Source organism: Buceros rhinoceros, unplaced genomic scaffold (genome assembly GCF_000710305.1).
Source record: "Buceros rhinoceros silvestris isolate BGI_N320 unplaced genomic scaffold, ASM71030v1 scaffold16583, whole genome shotgun sequence".
In the NCBI taxonomy this organism is placed as follows: domain Eukaryota; kingdom Metazoa; phylum Chordata; class Aves; order Bucerotiformes; family Bucerotidae; genus Buceros; species Buceros rhinoceros.
Window position 1 is genome coordinate 31,049 of NW_010405534.1, and position 21,049 is coordinate 52,097.

The following is a 21,049-nucleotide window of genomic DNA, read 5'->3' on the forward strand; positions in this document are numbered from 1 at the left end:
TTGTAGTTTGGTAAGTATTGATATTTTCCTTAGTTATGGTTGCAAATTCCCACAAATAAGCTATGCAAATCCTCTGTTATTATTTCATATATTTTACTTTATTACAACAGAAGAGCTTAATCTTGAATAGACACCACTAATTTGCAAAAAGCTGAAACTAATAAACTCGTTTCCCTGACACATCAAGAACCAAAACAAAATAGCTGTTTGAAAATACCTGTTTCCTTGTACTATTTGCAACATGAATTCTCTAGACATTGGCATGTCAAAGAGAAATAGGCTATAATAATATTGGTATAACACCAGGAGCTCAAACTCTTGAGCTGGGCATCAGAAACTCATGATATGGGCTTCAAAACAGAACATTTGATAACTCAGTATAATTAGACTTTTGGCTGCGTCGCTCACTGGGATTCATCTTTTCAATCTTCTCTCCAGAAACAAGCAACAGACTCTCTCTTTCTTTTTACCAAAAACTAGAGATCACTGACCTGGTAAACGTGTGTGTGCTTAGCTCTGTAATGATGAGGGACTCCTATAGCAGCTCGCTTTTCCTCCAGTTAACTTCTGTGTTTCATCTGCTATTGATCAAATACATGTATTCTCGATAAATTGAAGGTAATTTGCTCAAAAATGCATTCTGCTTTTCTGTTCTAGAGATCATTCAGCAGGGAAAACATGGAATATTTATGACTGTTTCCTATTTTAGCCCTTCCATGTTGTTTTCCAAGCTATATTTGAATCTTTAAAATGTGAAATCAGGTGCAATTCTGTAGGTGGTAACTATTATTAGGATTAACTGCTTTTTGAAACAAGTTACTTTTATTGTGACTGATACTAATTTTTTTGTTATTATTATTACTATTATTAATGCAAAATTAAAATAATTCTGCTTTGGCATATCTGCTCTAAAACTGGGCAAAATCCACTCTAATCATCTGGAGTAACTGACCTCAAAATTGCAGCCCCCAAGATTTTGGAAGCAGAACAACCTTGTGCTTATCGGGACAGCCTCACAGCTACATCAGACTTTGCACTGGATGGCATTTCTTTCTCAAAGAATACAGCTGGTAGATCTGCATAGTTACAGATTTATCAGGCAGAGTTCTTCTATTTCCAGTCTTGCCTTTGATCTGTTTCAAGTTCGTGACACACAAGCTTGCTCATGGACGTGTGCTGTAGTTATTTACTCTATAGATTCCCATGATATCTGTTTGTAAAACCAGTGAACACAATCCTCTGCTGAAGACAGGCCAAGACTTTATCCTTCAGAAATTTAATGAAACCAGAAAGAACACCTGGCTGTTGAGTCAAGTGGTTCTAGTTGCTGCCCAGCAATTGTCCTACTGGGTGTAACTACATCACCAACTGATGATGTTGCGAATACAGGAGGAACAGAGTGTGATTTTGTTGTGATTCATTATGGTTGCCAGACCATACCAGCATCAGTTCTTCACGTGGCAGTGAAGTTCATGCCAGTGGCTGGCCCTGAGTACGCACAATGCACACACAAAGTACAGAGCGCTGCAGGACACTAGTCTGCATGGCAAACACTGCGTGCATCATGGCACGCTGATGAGCAACTTCGTCCTCAGTTTCATGAGCAGGGGAATGATTGGAGGAGAAAGATTGATGTGTTCACATGCATACTTAGAGACTCCAGGATAATGCTTAAGAAGAATCCCTCCAGCATGCTAATTGCAGATGTAGATGCAGTTTTACATCTAAGACAGCCATTAGTGACTTAGTCAGATTTCAGTTCCAAGGAGGCCCGTAAGAATAGTGTTGATGAAGGCTTCTTGGAGAACTTGAAAAATCTCCTGCCTCCCCATGTTTTGGTCTGATCCCAAACATCGGTTAGCCTGCCTGACCATCTCGGTTTCCCTGAAAAATATATTTCGCCTGTAACATCCTACCACTTGTCAATGTTTTAACTTCTGACTAAGCTTCTGTGGAGCCAGTGTAGGTCAGCTCATTAACTCAGCTTTGCCTTCTCCTCTGCCTCAAATCAGAGTTAGATATTTGTGTTCTATCACTGATACGAGTGTTAGAGCACTGAGTAAGAGACTCAGTGCTGAAGAATTTCTTTACACGCAGGGCTAGTTTCTAATTCAGCACAAAACCAACTTCTTCCATTAAGCAATATTTTAAACTTGTTTCATAAGACTGTCTTTTCACATGCTCCTCCTGTCCTATTTCATAAAGCACAGCTTTGTAGACAATGTAATTGAAAAATCAGAATCCTGTTCTGAATGCATTTCAGAGTAGAACATGAAATTAAACCACTTGACGAAAATTGTTCTGAAATTCACTGTGCCAGAGAGGGGGCAGTAACAAGTGAAGAAATACCAACTTTGCATTTTGAGAATACCAGGCAGAGGAAAAGAATAATTTTCTTTAACCACCGGTACCTTAATTAAATTAGTATTTAATTCTGTAGTGATGTGTTTCCAATACTGTACAGGAAAACAAAAAAGGTAATAAAGCCATTTGAAAGGTTCTGCTTATTTGTGAATATCTGAGTTGTGGTGGTTTCCACTGTAAATAATGATCTTGAAAAGTGATGTATATATAGGGAATAGCTAGAAACAGGAAGCAGTATGAGCTGGCAGAGAGGAGAAAATAGGGACCTGGGTCTGGGCCATGGCTCTGAGCCCCAGCAGCCAAACCTCCAGGACCTTGTTATGTACCTTGACCAACTGGATAGCTAAACATTAGGCTCTTAAACCCATGTTTTAGCAGTGGGGAGCTGGGACTGATATTCCAAAGTGTTATGCAGGCAGAAGCTCCCTAATAGAAAAAGAACTGTTTGAATTGGCCTGCATTTTGAGTAATATTAAATTTTCTGACTACAGTCCTGCTGTAAGAGTTGAGGGAAACACGCCACCCAATGTCATAGCTGCGAGTACACGTTTGTTTGTTGTTTGTGCCTTGGTGTTTCTATTGAAAGACTGATAGGAACCATATGGCTACCACAGAGGATGTTGTCAGGTCCGGAAGCCTGGGTGCTCAGCTTAGCTAACTGCCAGACTTTTTAACTCTTTCTTATCCCACAGCTGGATGACTTGACTCTTTACACGTTAAGCTCTTTTGGGCAGGGGCTGTCTTGCCTTGCCATGTGGCATCACAATTTCCGCTGGCTTCCTCCAGCGTGAATGCAAACAAACACTGGTAACAAACAATTCTGCTAAACTCTTGAACCTTTATACTCTGCTTAATGCTTAAACTGGTTTTCAAAAGCTTTTTCTCAGCAAGATAGTTTTACATGCATGATCCTCCTTTATAATAAATGTAGACATAGTAAAATATACGTGATTAAGGTACTAAAAATGAGTGACTTAGTAATATCCACATTCTGATCAGTTTAATAGTAGCAAGTTAGTTTTACCTGCAAAGAAGTAATGCACAGCTTCAATCACATTAAAGCATGAAAACAACTAGCTCCTTCTTTTGTTTTTACCCTCAAAGTTGTGGTCTATTGACACTGCCCCACGCTGTGCCCTAGCACAATCACATACTACACCAAAAATTTCCAAATTTGGAGGTGGAGATGGTGGTAGGAGTAACTCCTGGCTTTCTCAGCTGCACTTCTTCGTTTCCTCAGGCTGCGTCTCCTTTGTCCTTTAGCCTCCTACTCACCATGCCCCATTTCTATCCCTGTACCCACAAACCAACTAATCAGCTGGGTATTCCTCTTCCCAATCCTCAGTCCCTTCAGCATTCGGAGGCTGTGTGGCATTGCAGCCTGCAGTATGGTTTTCTGATTTTTGTCTCTCTGCAGCTGTGGCAGCTCCCAAATCAAGCCTGTTCAGAGTCCTTCAGAGGAATCAGAAAGTGCATATTTTGTATGTGCTGTATGAGCCTGCACACAAATAGTTGGGAGCTATTTCTGCGGTCTTGCAGTTCAGACATATATACCACAATTTGGGAGCAGCTGTGGCATATAATGCAAGACATGTAATTCCTGTTATACAGAATCACCTGTAACATAGAAATGGAAGAGGTTAAACCACCAGTTTGCAAAGTTAAAAGCCTCCATTGTGGCAGCACTAATGAAACACCTTGGCATTAAATGCAACTAGATTTTATAGCTCTGAAATATACTCCTCTAGATCCTGGTCTGTTGCTAAAATGTCCTACAGTCTTCCTTAGGATTTGGTAATCCTTTCTCAAGGGGCTGGTTGGGTCAGCTACTGGTGTTTCCTTTAAAGGAGAGTATATTACCAGTGATGCTTCTTTCTCATTCTCTATAGCAAAGCACTGATTTTCTGGAGCAGTATCTTCCATTCATAGTCTGAGAGAGCATATGACAGCTGTTCAGATAAATGGAATGTTTTTTAAAAGGCTGTTCTGAAAATCAAGCTGTCCTTTGTGTGAATGCCTAAAATGGATGTAGGAGTCTAACACTTGGTATCCAAATTAGAGAATTTTCATGTAGTAGTGTTAGTGATGTATATTCTGATGTTGGCTTGATCTGAAGAGATCGCTTTGCCTTGTCCCAAAGCATCCAGTTAAAGAGACAGCTGGTAATGGGTTACTGGGAGGGCTGTGCTGGTTCTGCTGATACTAAAACCTTGCTCAAGAGCCTGAAGGGCTCCTCTACTCTTCCTTGAAGAAGGAAAGAAAAAACATCCAACATAGTTGCTAGCTGACTTTTTTTTCCGCCAAATTGCAGGCTTTGTATTTTATGACACTGCAGAATGCAACAGAATTTCTTTTTAGGGACTCTGACTTGAAATGGTAAGTGGCTGTTCTGGGCACCCTTCTGACCTAAAAGTTTATTAGATAGAAATTAAAAAGGACTTGTTCCTTATATTCAAATGTCCCAGTGTTCCTGTCACTGTGATACTTATCATGGGAGGCTCTCTTCAGAAGTGTAATAGCTAGCTGACAAATACTTCATTGTTCACTTCTAGTAACAGACAGTGTGGGTAAGGGGTAAGAAACAGAAAACAATGTGAAAAAATACTGGATGAATGCAAAATGAAGGAACCCTATTGGAAATTAAGTCTTCTGAATAATTAATAAAAGATTTCTGAAGGTGTTCTTTTAATAAATTCAATGCCATTTTGACTGCTACAAGACATGCTTCATTTCAGTTCATTGTTTAAAAATGTGCTCATGTGTAAGGAAATGAAAACATTTTTGAACAGAAGCAAATTCATAGTTTTGTTGCATAATTGGAACACAACAGATAATTAAATCTTCAGTAAACTGAGTGCAATATTTTGATGTCTGGATAACACCACGTTGTATACTGAAGCTGCTGAGTTTGGTTTCTGTGCAATCTGTCTTCCTTTCCATAGTATGACAACAGTGTGTTCTGTCTCCATCACCTGTACAATATGCCCTCTCTTTTTCAAATGGTGTCTTGAGGTATGATGTCATCAGCATTCACAATTTCATTGTACCGTCTTATTAAATTGGTTTCCAGGTGTTTAAATATTCGTGATATGCTGCATAACCAGCATTTGCAATATTTGCCTTAATCTCATTTGGATTTTTTTTTATCATGCCTGTCATCACAAGGTAAGATATTGCGGCACACCGCCAAAGCTGTGTAAAGCACCGTTCACTTCTTGAGAGCTGGAGTAATGCTTTTTCCAGTTCTTTGTTCAGTTATATTTATTTTGCTGAATGGTGTACGTAAAAATATTTAAACCATAATTCTGCCTTTATATGCTGATTTAAAAAATTGCTACAAATTTCCAACGTGGTATTGACCAGAACATGGCATGTTGTTCTCCCTCGCTCCTTTTTCTTTCCTACTTATTAACAACTGCCTTTCTCCTTTTTCTGTTGTTTCAGTTAAAGGATCAAGAAAGTTAAGTCTGCCAACAGATCTTAAGACTGATCTTGGTACGGTAGGCAAAAGCCAACAGCTTTAAACTTCCTTACATTCATTGGCAAAACATTTTACCAACCAATTCATGAGATAACACAATAACCTTGGAGGCTTTGTTTGAAAAGGCTTTCTAAAAACCACCTATTAACCCATACAGTTCTGTTGGCAGCTCTCAGCATTTTGCCTGTTTAATATTCATTTATTTCATGTAGACATATTTTGTCAGTCATTACACACTGTGTGTGTAATATTTCATTACGAAAAGGCTCCAGCACTTTTTACACACTTGAGCTATTATAACTGGTTGTCAGTGATGTTTATCTGTGCCTGTAACACCCAATGCATGTGTTAGTCTATTTTCTTTGTTTAATGTAAAAATTCCGTGCCACAACAGGAATAAGATGGTTGAACATCTATATTCTATGGTGTCTTTACAATTCTGAGAAGTCAGATCAGAAATCAGCCATTTGTGTCTCAGTCCTCTCCTTGAGACTTACCTCAGCCAACTGTTAAGCACAGTTTGCTGTAACCTGTTTTCTCAACTCTTCTTTAATATTTCAGTGGAAATGCATAGTGAGAATAGAAATTTCACCTCAGAAAACCTAAAATGAAATTTTGACATATTGCATAAAATGTTTGGGGCACATCACGCCCCCTTCAATATCCAGGTAATGGGGAGTGCTCCTGGCATTTGGGTTGGAACATGTGATCCACACAAAGATTTTTTTGAATTGTCTTAAAATATTCTCAGTCTTGAGGAGTCCTTTCTAGTTTTGCTCTCATGGGAAGTTTCTTGTGTAAGATGACTGAAGAAGCCATGGAGCCATGTCTCATTACTTCTGAGTATCTTTTTAGAGATAGAAGTTGAAGTTGGATCACATCCTTGCATAATACAGCTGAAGTTAAATTCTGTCGCTAGGAATCATGTGCATGTTTTAACCAATGTAGCACTGTCCCCTAAGGCAAAAGTCAGGGGAATAAATATGTCTTCCATGTTACATGTGATGGAGGAACTTGGAAAACTGCTAATAGCTCCTGATAAGGATTAAGTAAATAAATGTTAAAAAAAATTAGAAAATTCGATCCAGATTGTGTAGATTTCAGCGTACAAAGTGCTTAGTTGAAATAACTTACTTCATCATTAACAGTGATGTTTGAGAAAGTAGGAATGTAGAAATACACAAAAAAATTGGAGTGGAAAATTGTGAAACTCATAAAACTCAGAAAGTATAAGGACTGATGTAGGCAGCTATAGACTATAAAATTTTGTTACTAAAGAAATGGGCAGCTATTAAGAGGGAATGCAAATACTTAGACTATCAAAATAGCCATAGTGTAGGACCTAAGGCTAAACCATGTTCTACAGAACAGACTTTTTTAATTATTATTAAAAATGTATAATCTTGAAGGACACATAGCATGAGATAGATTTAGATTCTGAATCGTAACACAAGAAAAAGATGAACTGATGTGTTAAAGATAGGATTTATAGGTTTTTAGAAAAGCAAGAAACAAATCAATGTAATTAGAAGTGGTGAGGGCTTTATTGTGTAATATCAAATTTGCATATTGGGAGAAAAAAACCTGCCTTACCATCAGCTTTCCAATAATCATGCTGGGAGCAGGACGATATTGTAAGCATTGCCTAGAATATGTGAACAAATTGAAGTCAGATTTATGCATAAAAAACAACAAGAAGCTACACACACACACACAAAGAAACCCAAACAAGGACTGGGGAGCAGGACAACTATGCACAAAAGGAAAGCTGTAAAATTCGAACAAGTTCAGTAAGAGAGTGTAGGAGGCATGATGATCGATTTTAAGCGTATGATATACGTGGGCAAGTTTGAAGATTAATGGAATGCATAATCCTGTCTGTGATTTTGATTTCAGAGTAGTCATGTTTCTGCCTATCCTCTACTTACCTGTACTCATTATTTTTTAATAATGTAGATCAAGTATAAAATAAAAATAAGCCTAAGAAGGTCTACTTCAACATCTTGCAAAAACTAGTGGAACTCCATTAATTCCAAAAGCTTCATACACATCAAAAGGTATTATCAAACTGTCACTTAAGCATTCTGTTTGTTGTTACTGCCACAGCAGTTGGGTATTCTGTGCTCATGTTACCAAGAAGCCTGGTAGATTGCTAAGGGTAAGGCATGTGAAAGCAGCATTCAGTGTATAAGCTGGCAGATGCTCATGGCTAATCAGCTGTGGAGGAAGGTTTAAAAAAAAACCCAAGCAACCTGAAACAAAACAAAAAAAAAACATTTCAGGTTCTCTTTCATGATTGTCTTAGAAGGGCAGAAGATTCCTGTTAATTATCCTAGCCATTAAAACTCTGCTGCATTATAGATTGCTTAGTTTACAGTAGGCTACAGAAAGCCTCTCTTTCTCAGTGTAAGGAGCTAAATTTAAATGAGAGTTCCTGGAAAAGGTGATGAATAATGTCTGCATTTCATTTACTTCTGCTCCAAATGTCCTGGCTACACTGGCAGAGCTCTTGTGGATTATTTATCCATGGTTTGGCTGTTGCCTTAGAATGTAACCATTGTCTGAATATTCAGGGGTAACGATACTCTCTGGCCTGTGCTTCTTGTAAAGATATTCAGGTCACCACTTTTGAATTATAAGATCCTGTACATCCATCCCCTTGGCTCTGTCTCATAGCTTTTTACAGAGTGCTGATACATCGCCTACTTCCAGCACCGACTGCAGCTAATTGAGAATTACATTAGCATTTGGCAGCTTACAGTTCTGCTCCCTCTTAGGATCTGGCTCAAGTTACATCCTTGCTTTCACTTTCTTTCAAATTGTCATAGTAGAGGTTAAGTAGAAGTTAAATCTCCACTTCAGGTGGAGGAGCTGCCAATGTTGAGAATTGCCTGGGGAGTTGTTTCCTAGCATTTAGGGGAGTAATGTGTGATCTGATGACTCAGGGTGTTCTAGTTAAACCTTGTCAGGATCTTCATGACTTAAATGTTCTTTGGGAGTCCATTTTGACCTTTGTGTGACTAATAAAGCTGACCTCAGCATCTTTTTATTCTCATGTGGTGATTATCTATCCCTGCTGAAGAACTTGTCGCCTGTGGATGATACATTTCCACAAGAAATGTGAGAATATGCCATATATTGTGATTGATAGGCTGAAAATTCTTGATGGTTTTAGTTACTGCAGATTATAGTAACCCCATGTTTATTTGAGTTGGCCAGAAGGAAGATGTGACATTGCTGTTGCACATACTGTACAGTTTCCTTATTACCTTTCAGAGGCAGCTCTAAATGATGGTATGTTTATTTTTGTACCTAATAGTGTTTCCCAAAGTTTTCTGAATAGATCATCTGCATTTCCATTCACTGTTGCAGAAATTAATTGTGGGGACAATACTAATCTCATTTAATCAAGTGAAGAATCTGGGATGTATCCAGACCTATACAACTGCTTTTCTGTGACAGTTTTCTAACTTTACTTCACCAGCCACTTCAAGCATCTGCTTGTATTTTTCTTTTAGGAAATATTTCTGCTCATGTCATTAACAGCTTTCAAAGTTTCCAGGTGATCACAGGGTGCTAGGCAGAGGTCCTAACTTAAGATGGAAGTACTCAGTAACTGTTAATTTTTATTTAATTCGTATGAACAGATGGTTTCACTGTAAGAATTTGTGCAAACACCCGGATTTTATTAGACAAAGAACAAAATGAAATGCAAGTAGCCACAGACATCTTTTGTTTCCTCTTGTTTAAGCTGTGATCTGCTTTCTGGAGATAGTTTGTAAGAAGTGCCTGAATTCTTTAGCAGGTCAGAGTTAATATGTACCATTTTATACAGCAGTGAAAAACTGAAGTACCAAATAAACTCTGTTTCTTCAAGGATTTAAGAAACATCTTCTGATGCTGAGACCCCCAAAACTTTTTGAAAGTGGGCTTCGTAAAACAGAATTGTTGGGGTCAGACAAAAGAGCATTAGTTATAACTCTGTATTCCATTTTGTCTGTTTTGTATGAGGTTTGTGGAATCTGTTTTGATTTTTCTTTCCTTGAAGATTTATGCATATTGTAATAGAATTATAATACAAAGCATCCACCATTTGGTGACTTTGTATTTTGTTGCAAGGGAATTGTCACTTCCTTGGATGCTCCCAAGCCTGTGAAACAGTACCCGAATATTGTAAAAAAGACTTCATTTTTGTTTTAAGGGTGAGCAGCGAGGTTACAGCAATTCTTGTTTTATCTTTTCAAAGTATTTTACAGCAGACATTAGGCACTGACAAAAAATTTAAGCTTTTAATCTGTTTTGGCTTTCTGCTGCATTGGGCAAACTGGTAGATTTTAAGTGGATTGTTGTGTACTAGGTTTTCTGGCTCTGGATCTGTAATTCTGTTTACAATGCTAAAAAACATTTCAGAAATTGTAAAAGTATGTGAGTTGCTTTCCTCCTTGGTCTGACACTTTTAGAAAATGACATCCAGCTGTTACAATGCTTTTCTTTAATTACTTGGCAATGTTCATTGAAAATACTCCGTATTTTAACATTCAAAGGATCTTGGGGACTATGCAGTGTGTGTGTCTCCCAGGTGGAGTACTTTCTCTAGGACTGCCGTAGTTCTTAGGACTGCCCTAAGTTCTTGGGGTTTTGTATTCAAGCACTTGGCTCTAGAATGAAATCTCTTAATTTTTATTACATTTTCTTTTACCATATATATTAATTAATTCCAAATCATCTAAGTTTCAATTTTCTAAGCTTGATTACATATTCAGTATGTAAAATTCAGCATAAGCCTCTGGAATTCAGTCTGAAAATACCACCTGAATTGAGGAATCCTCTGAACTCTGCTTGTAGTTAGAATCATAGCATAATTAAGGTTGGAAGGGACCCCTGGAAGTTGTCTAGGCAGTCACCTTGCTCAAAGCAGGTCTAGTTAGACCAGGTAGGTCAGGGCAGTGTCCGGTTGAGTCTTGAATACCTTCAAGAACAGGGAGTCTATATCATGTCTGGGCAACTTCTTTCAGTATTTGATCATCTACACAGGAAAAAATGTTTTTCTTAATATTTAACCAGAATTTCCAGTATTCCAAGATGTGTTCTTTGCCTCTTACTGAATCACTGTGCACCTCTGAGAAGTGTCTGGCCTTGGCTCCTCCATATACTCAGATCAGGTACTTGCAGACAGCAGTAAGGACTCCCCTCAGTCTTCTCTTCTTAAGGCTGAAAAAACCCCAATTTCTCAGCCTTTCATCATACATTATGTGTGCCAACTCCCTTACCAGCTTGGTGGACCCCTCCTGAATTCATGCTGGTATGTTAATATCTTACGTGTAGTGGGGAGCCCAAAACCGGGCATGGGACTCGAGATGCAGCCTGGCAAGGGCTGAATAGAGGCTGCTGGCTAGGCTCTCCCTCATTCAGTGGAGGATGAGGTTTGCCTTTTTTCTGCAAGTTTGATCACTATTAAGATGAAAAACATTCTGTGTTGGACTAAAGGTTTTCACTTTTACAGAAATGGTTTTAAATGTTTGGCTTCTCTGCAGTTTCACATTTTCAGGTTTTTTATATTCTGTCACTAGGACCCTACTAGACAAAAGCCTCTCTGCTGAAGGTTTGGTGTATGACAGCTCCAGCTCCTGCCTTAATTAAATAAGAGAAGGTTAATGGTCAAACATTTTTTAAAGAGAATCTGTATTAACAGTATATTAGCACTCTGCCGGTCCAAATAACCAGAATATAAAAAAGCAATGAGAGCTGACCAGCAAGTCAACTCTGTCAACTATCACAGCCGAATTGGCATGTGCATATTTCAAATGCAGTAAGGGGCTGTGTTCTGACTTCTAATGATTCCAGATTTAAAAAAAAAAAAAAAATTGTATTGGAGATAATAAACCACAAGCAAGTGGTTTAAAAGAGAGGTAAGTGCTTAAAATTATCAAAATGATACTCTAACTATGATGTTTATAACTGATACAGTTAAATGTAGTCATGAAGAAAAGGTGGGAATTTTGTTAGCTGAAACAACAAAACAAGCAGTAAAGATCCTACATTTAAGAGTTGACAATACCAAAATGTTAGACAACTGTTGGTCTCACAATGTCATAGATATTCAGTGTTCCCAAGTTCTCTGTATTTACTTAAAGCAGATTTCCTTTCTGAGGACTCTCAAAGGTAAGTCATTTCCCCCTCCTTTCAAGCAATGTAAATGCGTGTGCAGTATTCTTCCCTTCTGTGGTCTCCGTACCCCTCTCAGCTTGTAATACTCCCCAGCAGTCAAAATCCGGGACTACACGTAGATTTACCAGACCTGCCTGAACCCAGAGGTCCTCTGCAGTCAGTTACTTGGATTGGGATTGAGCTCTCTCACACACCATCATCTGTAGGCAGAGTCTCAGGCATGAGACAGACAGTCCCACCACCTTGTTTGGACTTAAAGCAGCATCCAAAGTCTTAGTAACTGACCTGTGTGTACAAGCAGAAGAATATTTAGAAAGTTATGATTTTCCATGTGTAATTACTTTGACAACAAAGTGATAACAAAAGGAGGATAATTAAGAACTCTAAATCAGAAGTTATCAACCGTAAAATCTGTTTTTTCAATGTGAAAATAATAATGAACAATTGTTAATAGTTTATTTATTACAATAACCTGGTATGAAATCTGTCAAAAATGCATAATGTTAACAAGTTTGGAAAAGCTTGGAGTTTTTTTTTAATTGCTTGATTGCTGCGTAAAAATTGTGAGTAAACTTAATTATATTTGAATTGCCTCGTTTGACCATGTCTGTGCCTTTTTCTGTTGAGTATTGCAAGTAAATTATTTGTATGTTAGCATCTATGGAGTGGTGCTAGCTCAATTATTTCAGATATTCTTACCTTTATTTAAAAACAGTGATTTATCTGGAAAAATTGGGGGAAGAATCTCTGGAAGAATCTGGTTACAATAGACTGCAAACACTTTTGTTGTAATTATCTTACATTTTGCTCATTCATTTCAGATGGAAAGGTGCAGTTTTGTTTAGAAAGTCTCCTATGCAGCATCCAAAGCTCCTTATGTATCATCCTTTTCTTTTTTTGTCATGTTGGAGTTGAAAAAATGTCTCCAGTCCAACATCTTTGAAGAATTTTTCATTTTCAAAAATGAGAGAATTAAACCCAGATTTTTCCATCTTTGAAAATGCTTCCGATAAGGGGCACTTTAGGACTAGTTGTCGATATTCTAGGTGGTCTTGTGTTTCATCCACTCTACTTGTACATTTCCATGTTGTGCAGCTCAGGCTGTATCATGCTTCAGGCTTGCGTTTCAGAATTAAACCAAGTTATCTGTGTTTTCCTGCTCATTGCACAAAGCATAGCAACAATTTATGTTACATTATTCTGTTGAGGCAGGGAGTGCTCTGTACCTTTTGAGACAGTCAGGTCAGTAGTGTGGTGTTATATGATCACTAGAAATTCAGCAAAGGAATCTGAGGAGCAGAGTTAGATCCAAGTAGTCCAAAGTTTTCCCACTGTTCTCAGGGAATAAAGCTAGATTTATTTTTAGATTTGTACTGCCAGGTTTGGTTTTTCAGATAAGATAGTGCAGAGGCGATGTTATGACATAAGGTAATATATCCTTAGTGTTCTTCACTGGGGTAGTGTTTATTTTGTAGTTTGGTTTCATTGTTCATAATTGCAAAAATACTCATTTTAAAAGGGGCTCTGTCCAGGACAATGACTTAACATTTTCAACCACTTCATAGTATTTTATTTCTTTGAAAAATAAATGTGTTCATCCTGCTTTCAAAAAAATAAACAAAGAAAAGATGATGTCTAGGATCAAGAGCATGGTAGGAGTTCATTACCATAATAAGTATAAAATCACATTATACAGGCAGTGTGTTACAGTGTCAGCACATTGTACTCTTAGCATGGAACTAAATGTACCAGTGGTATGTCAGTTGGGCAGTTCATCCTTCCTCTTCAACTGATGAAGGCAGGATGGTAAACATACACTTTTGCTGGCAGTACATCAATGCTAAATAACCTCTTCAGCTAGGGCTCACACCTCCTCTTGCCCGGCTGGCAGAACTTCGTGAAGAGAAATTTACGATCCTGACTTTGTAAGGGATTTTCTTTTGAAAATAATTTTATAAAAATTTACTGTGTCAGTCTGTATTCTCACTAATGAATGCTTTCACACAAAATTTGGTTGTTTTACATGCAAACCTGAGACTATTCTTTGGGCCATTTGTACAGTTTTAAGATATCTTTTTTTTTTTTTGCTTGATTTAAATCTGTTTCTCTTTGCTGTGTAAAGAGAAAAGGTTAGTCACACCCATAATTATTACCCAAAATCTAATTCATTGGTAAGACACAAAAAATCCCCTGGTGGAAACAGACTGACTTTTTCGCCTTTAACAGCAAAGAATTGTATACCTCAACATTTGTCGAGGACGTTCTCTGGGACTAATTTTTCAGGGTCTTTCTGTTCCATATTAAAGCATCCCTCTCTGGTCCTCCTGCCTGCTCTTTTATTGATTACTCCCTTACAACTTAGAATGATGTTATAATGCTTCCAATTTGTTGTGTTTAAATTCCTTTTTTCTGAGATCATTGGTAAGAACTGGTTTGCAGCTAGTTTTTCTGTATGAATAGGGATAACCCTTTGTTAGAACTGAAAACAAAGATTGGTCTTATTTTTTTCTTTGTTATGTCTACTGTGACACAACTTCTAGGCAGCAACTGCAAATGCCTGACGTTTTTAATGCATTTGGTTTATACAAAGGTTCAGCTTTTCACTGGTAAATCATTGGTTCCTTTTGGTTATTGCAGAAGTGACCAAGATGTTTAAAACAGTTGTATGACGAGGCACTTTGTGTACTATATAGAGGTTACTGTGTGTAAACTAGTGTCCGCCTGTGTGTATATAACACACTCCTTGTCTGTGAAATACTCCTTAAAAAAAAGTTAGATTGATTTGAGGATCTCCAGCAGGCTTGCTGCTGTCACAGTGCACATTACATCTCTCATAAGGCATCTCTCTGTAGTTTCATCAAGTTCACACTAACTAACATTACTTCTTCGGTTCCTCTTAAACCCATAATCTCACAGGTACTTTGTGTCACATACTTGCCTTCCATCCAGCGCAGTTCTGTTTCTGTTTTTAAGCAGTTTTTGGAGTGCATACCACACTGAGTGGTGTTTCCCTTTGGTAATGGGGATAGCTGAAGGATTTTTGTTGTGCATGGGTAAAGTCACAAGCCCAGACAAAGGCAAACAGCCAGGACCTGCACTGTAGAAACAGCACATGGAGAACATTAGAGCATTTTATGTCATGAACTTCTTAGCTGCTTTATTAAATCAGCGAGGTTAAATCAGTATAAAGTGGACTAAGTTACGGTAGCATGGGGTAATCTAGTTCCAATGGCTTGCACGAGCCTTACATTTTAAAATTAATGAACGGAATGGCTACAAACTTAACCCTGGCAATTTAGTTCACAAACAAGAGGTAAAAACTCATTGTTGTAGCGCTCACTAACAATTCACCAACCTCGGTACATGAAGGGATATCCCCGCAGCTTCTAGGATGAGGCTTCATTTTTTTTCTATGCCGGAACTGGTGTTGCTTATTCTGAAAGGCATTGTCAAAACAACTAAAGGGATTTAGGTGCCCAGGTCCTACTGATTCATTTTGTTTCATTTGGGACTTTGAAGGTAACTGAGACAAGCAAGCATACTAAGAGAAATAGCAGCCTTTCTCTTAAAATTTGGCATAGTGAATAGGGGTTTAGACGAATTGTGCCCTTTCTGTACAATGTTCAGGGAGAGGGACTCAACAAATGTTGTTGCTGTTTCTATAGAATACGATTCTTTTTTTACTGTGTTATGTTCCTCACCACTTCCTAGGATCCCCCTGGAGATAATTAGATATCATGCTGAAACTCCTTCACACAAACTGAATTTTGAAGAAAGGAAGCAGCTGGATGAGGATGTGTCTGTTGCTGAGGTTGAACAGTCAGCCTGTGCCCTTGAACAAAGCTCCTGATCTCAAAGGACTTTCTACTGAAATATATGAATAGTTTCAGCATATTTTGGAAAATTCCATAACTCTAAGCTGAATGAATCATCCACACCAGTTTTATATCTGCTGTTAGCTCAGTTAATAGCTGTGTATTAAGAAATATGATAAGAATCATGAAAGTTGTGTCTCCTACAGAGCTGTCTCATTATGCAGTATAGATACTAAATTGCTTTCTAAACTGTATAATTCTGAACAATTCTTTCCAATTTTGTTCATTAGGACTGAACTGCCTTCACAAGGAAAGGACATACACATTGGAAAACTACATATAATAGCGCACTATATGCTGTATTCAGTATAGAATCTGTTTTGTCATCTGACTCTAGAAATAGCGTTTCGTCATGTGCAGTGAAGCTATCATGGCACGGTACACAAGGAATACATTTATCGTGGTATATTAACATTCCTCTTTTCCTTGGATACCATACAAATCAAAGAGAGTTAACCACATGTGATACTTACATACAGAATCTAAAAGACTAATCTAACTCTCAGGTATAAATAATAAACATTTAAAATGAAGGCAGAAACTGCAAGCTTGTCCTTACCTATAGTATTGAGCTTCCATAGTTTTGAATAGAAATATTCAGTGTGCTCACATAAGTCTGAATTTTTGTTATGTTTGTTATCTGATGTTGTTTACTTAAACTAGTAAGTATTAATCACCTGCTGACCAAAAATAATTCAGTTATACCTGCGTGTGTATCCTTTCGTGTTGAGGGGGAGATTGTGTTCAGTAATTCTTCTCGTGTTGCCTTACCCAAAATGAGAGGAAGAAAAACATCACAGGAATGTTTTATAGTCCAGTCCATCCCACTCTGAACTCTGATCTAAGCCTTTATTAGTGGATTGTTGTAGTTTAAAGACCTGTTGCCAGTGACAAAGAACAGACAAGTGTAGGCCAAGCTTAAAGCAGCCGTGTTTTGTTTCCCACCCCATCCGACATCAGCATGTGCTGTGCTGATTGGCCATGACCTCTAGCAGGGGTCCAAGGACTTAGCCTCTTATCTTTAGATCTGTGGCATCCAAATCAATTGTTCGGCAGACGATTTCCTTCATCTATTACAATATAAAGAATAAAATACTCAGCAATGTTTTGGCTAGTTTTGTAATAATCCCAAAAGGTAGCAGTTAGATGCCTGTTTCATGCAACTTTGAGTCAGCTAGGGAAGACATCTAGCTCTAAATTTTATCCTGTCATAAATTATGCTAGCAGTTCTTTATGAGAGCAAAAAGGAAAGATAGTGTAAGATAGTGTTCAAATTTTTTGGTATCTGTTAGCAGACACAACATCAGGGATGACAGTATTACCAGCAGTATCTTGATAAATTGCCTGAGTGCATAGGTGACCAAAATGCCGTGGGATCTGCAGCTGTGAGAACATCTACCAGTTCTATGTCCCGTGTTTTCTTTTTTTTTTTCAAAGTACACCTTAAAGATACGGTGAGTTATTCTTACATGTACATGCTGGGTTGGGAAAACAATTAAGTAGTTATTCTTAGAAGATTTGATTTAACCCGTTTTTAAATATCAGAACGTACATCTCTCCTCCATTCTGAGTTCTGGGAGCTGGCACTTTACCTAGCGCTTCTTGCATTCACTTTCCAGATCACGTGAATGGTCACTGTACAAGTCCAACGTCACAGAGCTGCAGTTCAGGAAAACGACTTTCCAGTGCGGATGTCTCGAAAGCAAACCGCCGAGGGCCTGGGAGGCCCCCTTTCCGAAAAGCGCAGTCTGCAGCCTGCATGGAGATTTCTCTCCCAGTCACCACAGAAGGTGGGTGGCGATGAGTATCGTGCTAGGTATTTGCGAATCTCTCACTGGGTGCGAAAGCAGATAAGTTTAGCATGATCCTTGTCCTAGTCACTGCCCTGAACTGCTGTCTTCATCTGACTGTTTAGAATTAGAACGACCCCTGTGTGTTAGTGTTGTTACTAACAAGCCTGCTCCTGAGCTCTGTGCTGCCTAGGGACGCTGAACCTCGCCGAACTCTTACAGCCATCCCCTTGCCTGTATGGATCGGATGCTTTGTTCCAGAAAAGTGATTGTTCGTAGCAGCTTATGTACAGTTATTGTGACAGCTGGTAGTACTAACTTTTTCAACTTCATTGTCTCTACTTATCAAGTCTGAAAATGAGTAAGATATTTTTAGAATGTGAGTTCAGGCTTTGCACATGTATTTATTTATTGTTACTGAAGACTTCTTAAAATGCTACAATCCCCACCCATTTACGGTGGGCTATAACAGGTCTCTGGTAGAAGTCATCTCCCATTGCCAGAGGCTATCACACCAGAAGAGACACTGGTAGAAGAGAGATCCTTTGAGTTGTTCATTTCTGCTTACATACACAAAGATTTAGCTTGATCGTCTTTCTATATCAGGTTACGTTATCCAACTCCCTTTGCACTAAAGCAAATGAGAGGAGCCAACGTGATCTGTTTTTCTGACTTTACTAGATGAATATTAACCTTCTGCAGAGGGACAAGATCAAAGTCTTGGGCAGTAGTGACATTTCTGCTGACAGTGTTGTTTCTTCAGTAACCATCCAACCATCTCTCCTTTCGGAGAATGTTACAGTATCGTGTTACAGTATCTTCAAAGACTAAGTCATGGGCTGAACAGCAAAAATGTTCAAGTCACATTGTAGGCTTCGTATATCATATGACAAAGTGTAATCCTCAGCAATCAGTTGGTAGAAGAAATCCTGTTTAAACACTAAAACTATAAATTTCAATTTTAACTTGGATTAATTAATGGCTCCTGTGTGAACATTGTACTAAAGCAGATTTATAGAGCTCTGAGGTGATTATGAATTCTGTGCGTAAGGGCAGTTTTCATCTGCGTAATCGCCATTATTTCCTCTACATTAGTTACTGATGATCATAACATAACCCTTTCATCTACCTCTCCTCACGCACCACACAAATATGGTAAGTACCATTGTCATATAATAGCTCATAGTGGGGAATATATCACTGCCAGGGTAGTTTCTATTGCTGTGTGGTTTTCTTCATCCTGTGTGGTACCAAACTCCTCTGGAATTCTCATATGCATATACCGCTGCGATATCAGCACTGCTTGTACATGGCATGGGACTTGTAGTGCCAGGCCATGGTAATACCTACTTCTTTAATGCTGCTGCTTTCCTTTTTCCCTCCCATCCTCCCAGAGTAAGTAGGGCTACTGGCAGGCAGAACCTGCAACCCCCTAAGATGCTACTCACCCTTGCGTACAAAACATTTTGTAATTCAGTGACACTTTTGATGGCATGGTGATGCTTTTTGCATATCCATGTCATGAAAGATTCACTTTCTATTGTTCATCACTAATTGTAATACCTGTCAAATTTAATATTAGAGTATATGTCTTTCTAGAGGTAGTCATCTAAATTCCTTTCAGGGATCTGGAGTAAGTTAAAATAAGTAATATTAAAAAAATCTCTATTTAAAAGTATCAGTGGTGTCACTTAAATGATATTACAACTCTCAGTAAGGTCAGTGAAATGACTGTTGCAAGAAGGAGCCAGATGGCCATTAGAGTAATTTATGTTAACAAGTAATATGATGGAGCATGGTTTGGGTTTGCCCTTGAGTGTGTGGGTTTGTTCATAGGTCTTGAATTTCTTGTTTTGGCAAGTGATTTGATTTATTTCTGAAGGTATTTATACTAAATAATATTGTGGGAGGTGGTATGATCCTTGGAAGATTCTTAGGCTGGGGTTGAGGAGGAGGAGGGAGGAGGAAGGTAAGGCATTAAAAGATGTGAGAAAGAATATACTGAGAATAAGCATTCCCTCCAAAATGTGGAACTGACTTTGATCAAAACCTTCTGGTTGGGCTGTTTCAAGATAAAATGAAAATATCCTCTCTGTGCTAAGAATCTATTGGCTGCTTTGGAGTATATACCTCAATAAGCAATAGATGTATTGGCAAGAAATGTTTGGGGTCTTTTTAATATTCTCATGTGGTGACTCAAGATACATACTTTTTGTCCTTGGTAGAGAGGCAGTATTTCAGGTTAGTACTTGGTAGGATTTTATTATTCTACATGAGTAGAATTAAAAAAAAAAAAAAAAAAGCCTTTGTGTGTGGGTAGATGGTTCTTACCGTTTCTGAAGCCTGTCTCTGAGGCACTGGTATTACTTGGAGATGTTTTAATAGTGCTGCCAGCTCCTGCTCTTTACAATCTCTTCTAACTGATTTCATTAAAAAGATAATATATTTTGGTCAATAATCATAAGATATCTATCAGAATAACAAAGCAGTCTTCTCCTCTCACATCGGATTTTAAAATCTTATTTAAACTTCATCTTTTGGTACAATAGAAATTGTATTTCCAGCATTTTCATCAAGTGTATTTTCAAGCAACTTTCACACAATACATTCTTCTGACTTCCTTCATTCCTGTTAGCTGATGTCAAGATTTTGCTCTTACCTCTTTACTTGTGCAGAAGGATTCCTGATATAGAAACACGTTTTTGAAGAACGTCTTTGCAATGATGAATCATAGGAAGAAAATGGAGGGAGGGGAGGTGTCTTGTTTTCAGTTTATTGCAAACTGTTCAGTTTCATAAAGTGCTGGTATTATTTCCACACTAGCAGAAGAATAATTCAAAGCCAAGTAGCAGTAGCAGAGAAGTGGTGTCTATACGTGCATGTTTACTTTGCTGCTTAAACCTGTGTCTTTCCCAGTATCCTCATCTGACATGGAAAAACCTGAGAAATTCTAAATCTTTTTAAATTTGAGTAGATTTTATTCCAAGCTAAAGATGACTGCTATTTTATTTTCAAAGGCTGGGTTGTTGGTGTTTTTAAAAAAAAACAAAACAAAACGAAACACACTACTGTCTAGATCAAATAGCTTCTTATGGTTATATTTTTGTCAATAATTACCCAGGTATTTAATACAGCACTTCTCAAATACTACTCAAGCTATTTATTTAAAATGTGACATGTTGTATTACATGCAATATTCTCACAGCTATACTAATGAATTCTGTAGTTGCTCAATATCCAATACCTAATTTCAGCAAGAAATTAGAACTTTACAAGTTCTTAATAGCATATTATTGATTCCAAACAATCTTATTTTCACATACTTTTGATTAAGCTGTTTATTCCTTACAATAATACAAGAATTTATTTGC

At 38.0% G+C, this 21,049-nt stretch overlaps 1 protein-coding gene across 1 annotated transcript in view; it reads left to right on the forward strand.

Moving 5' to 3' along the window:
• Nucleotides 1-21,049, forward strand: part of LOC104491367 (syntaxin-binding protein 5-like) — a gene marked incomplete at its 5' end in the record, with an annotated part of 69,668 nt that overhangs the window by 30,004 nt on the left and 18,615 nt on the right. The window contains one exon of the mRNA XM_010133777.1: nucleotides 17,508-17,678. Coding sequence (XP_010132079.1) covers nucleotides 17,508-17,678 — 171 coding nt within the window. The remainder of the gene's footprint in view (nucleotides 1-17,507; nucleotides 17,679-21,049) is intronic.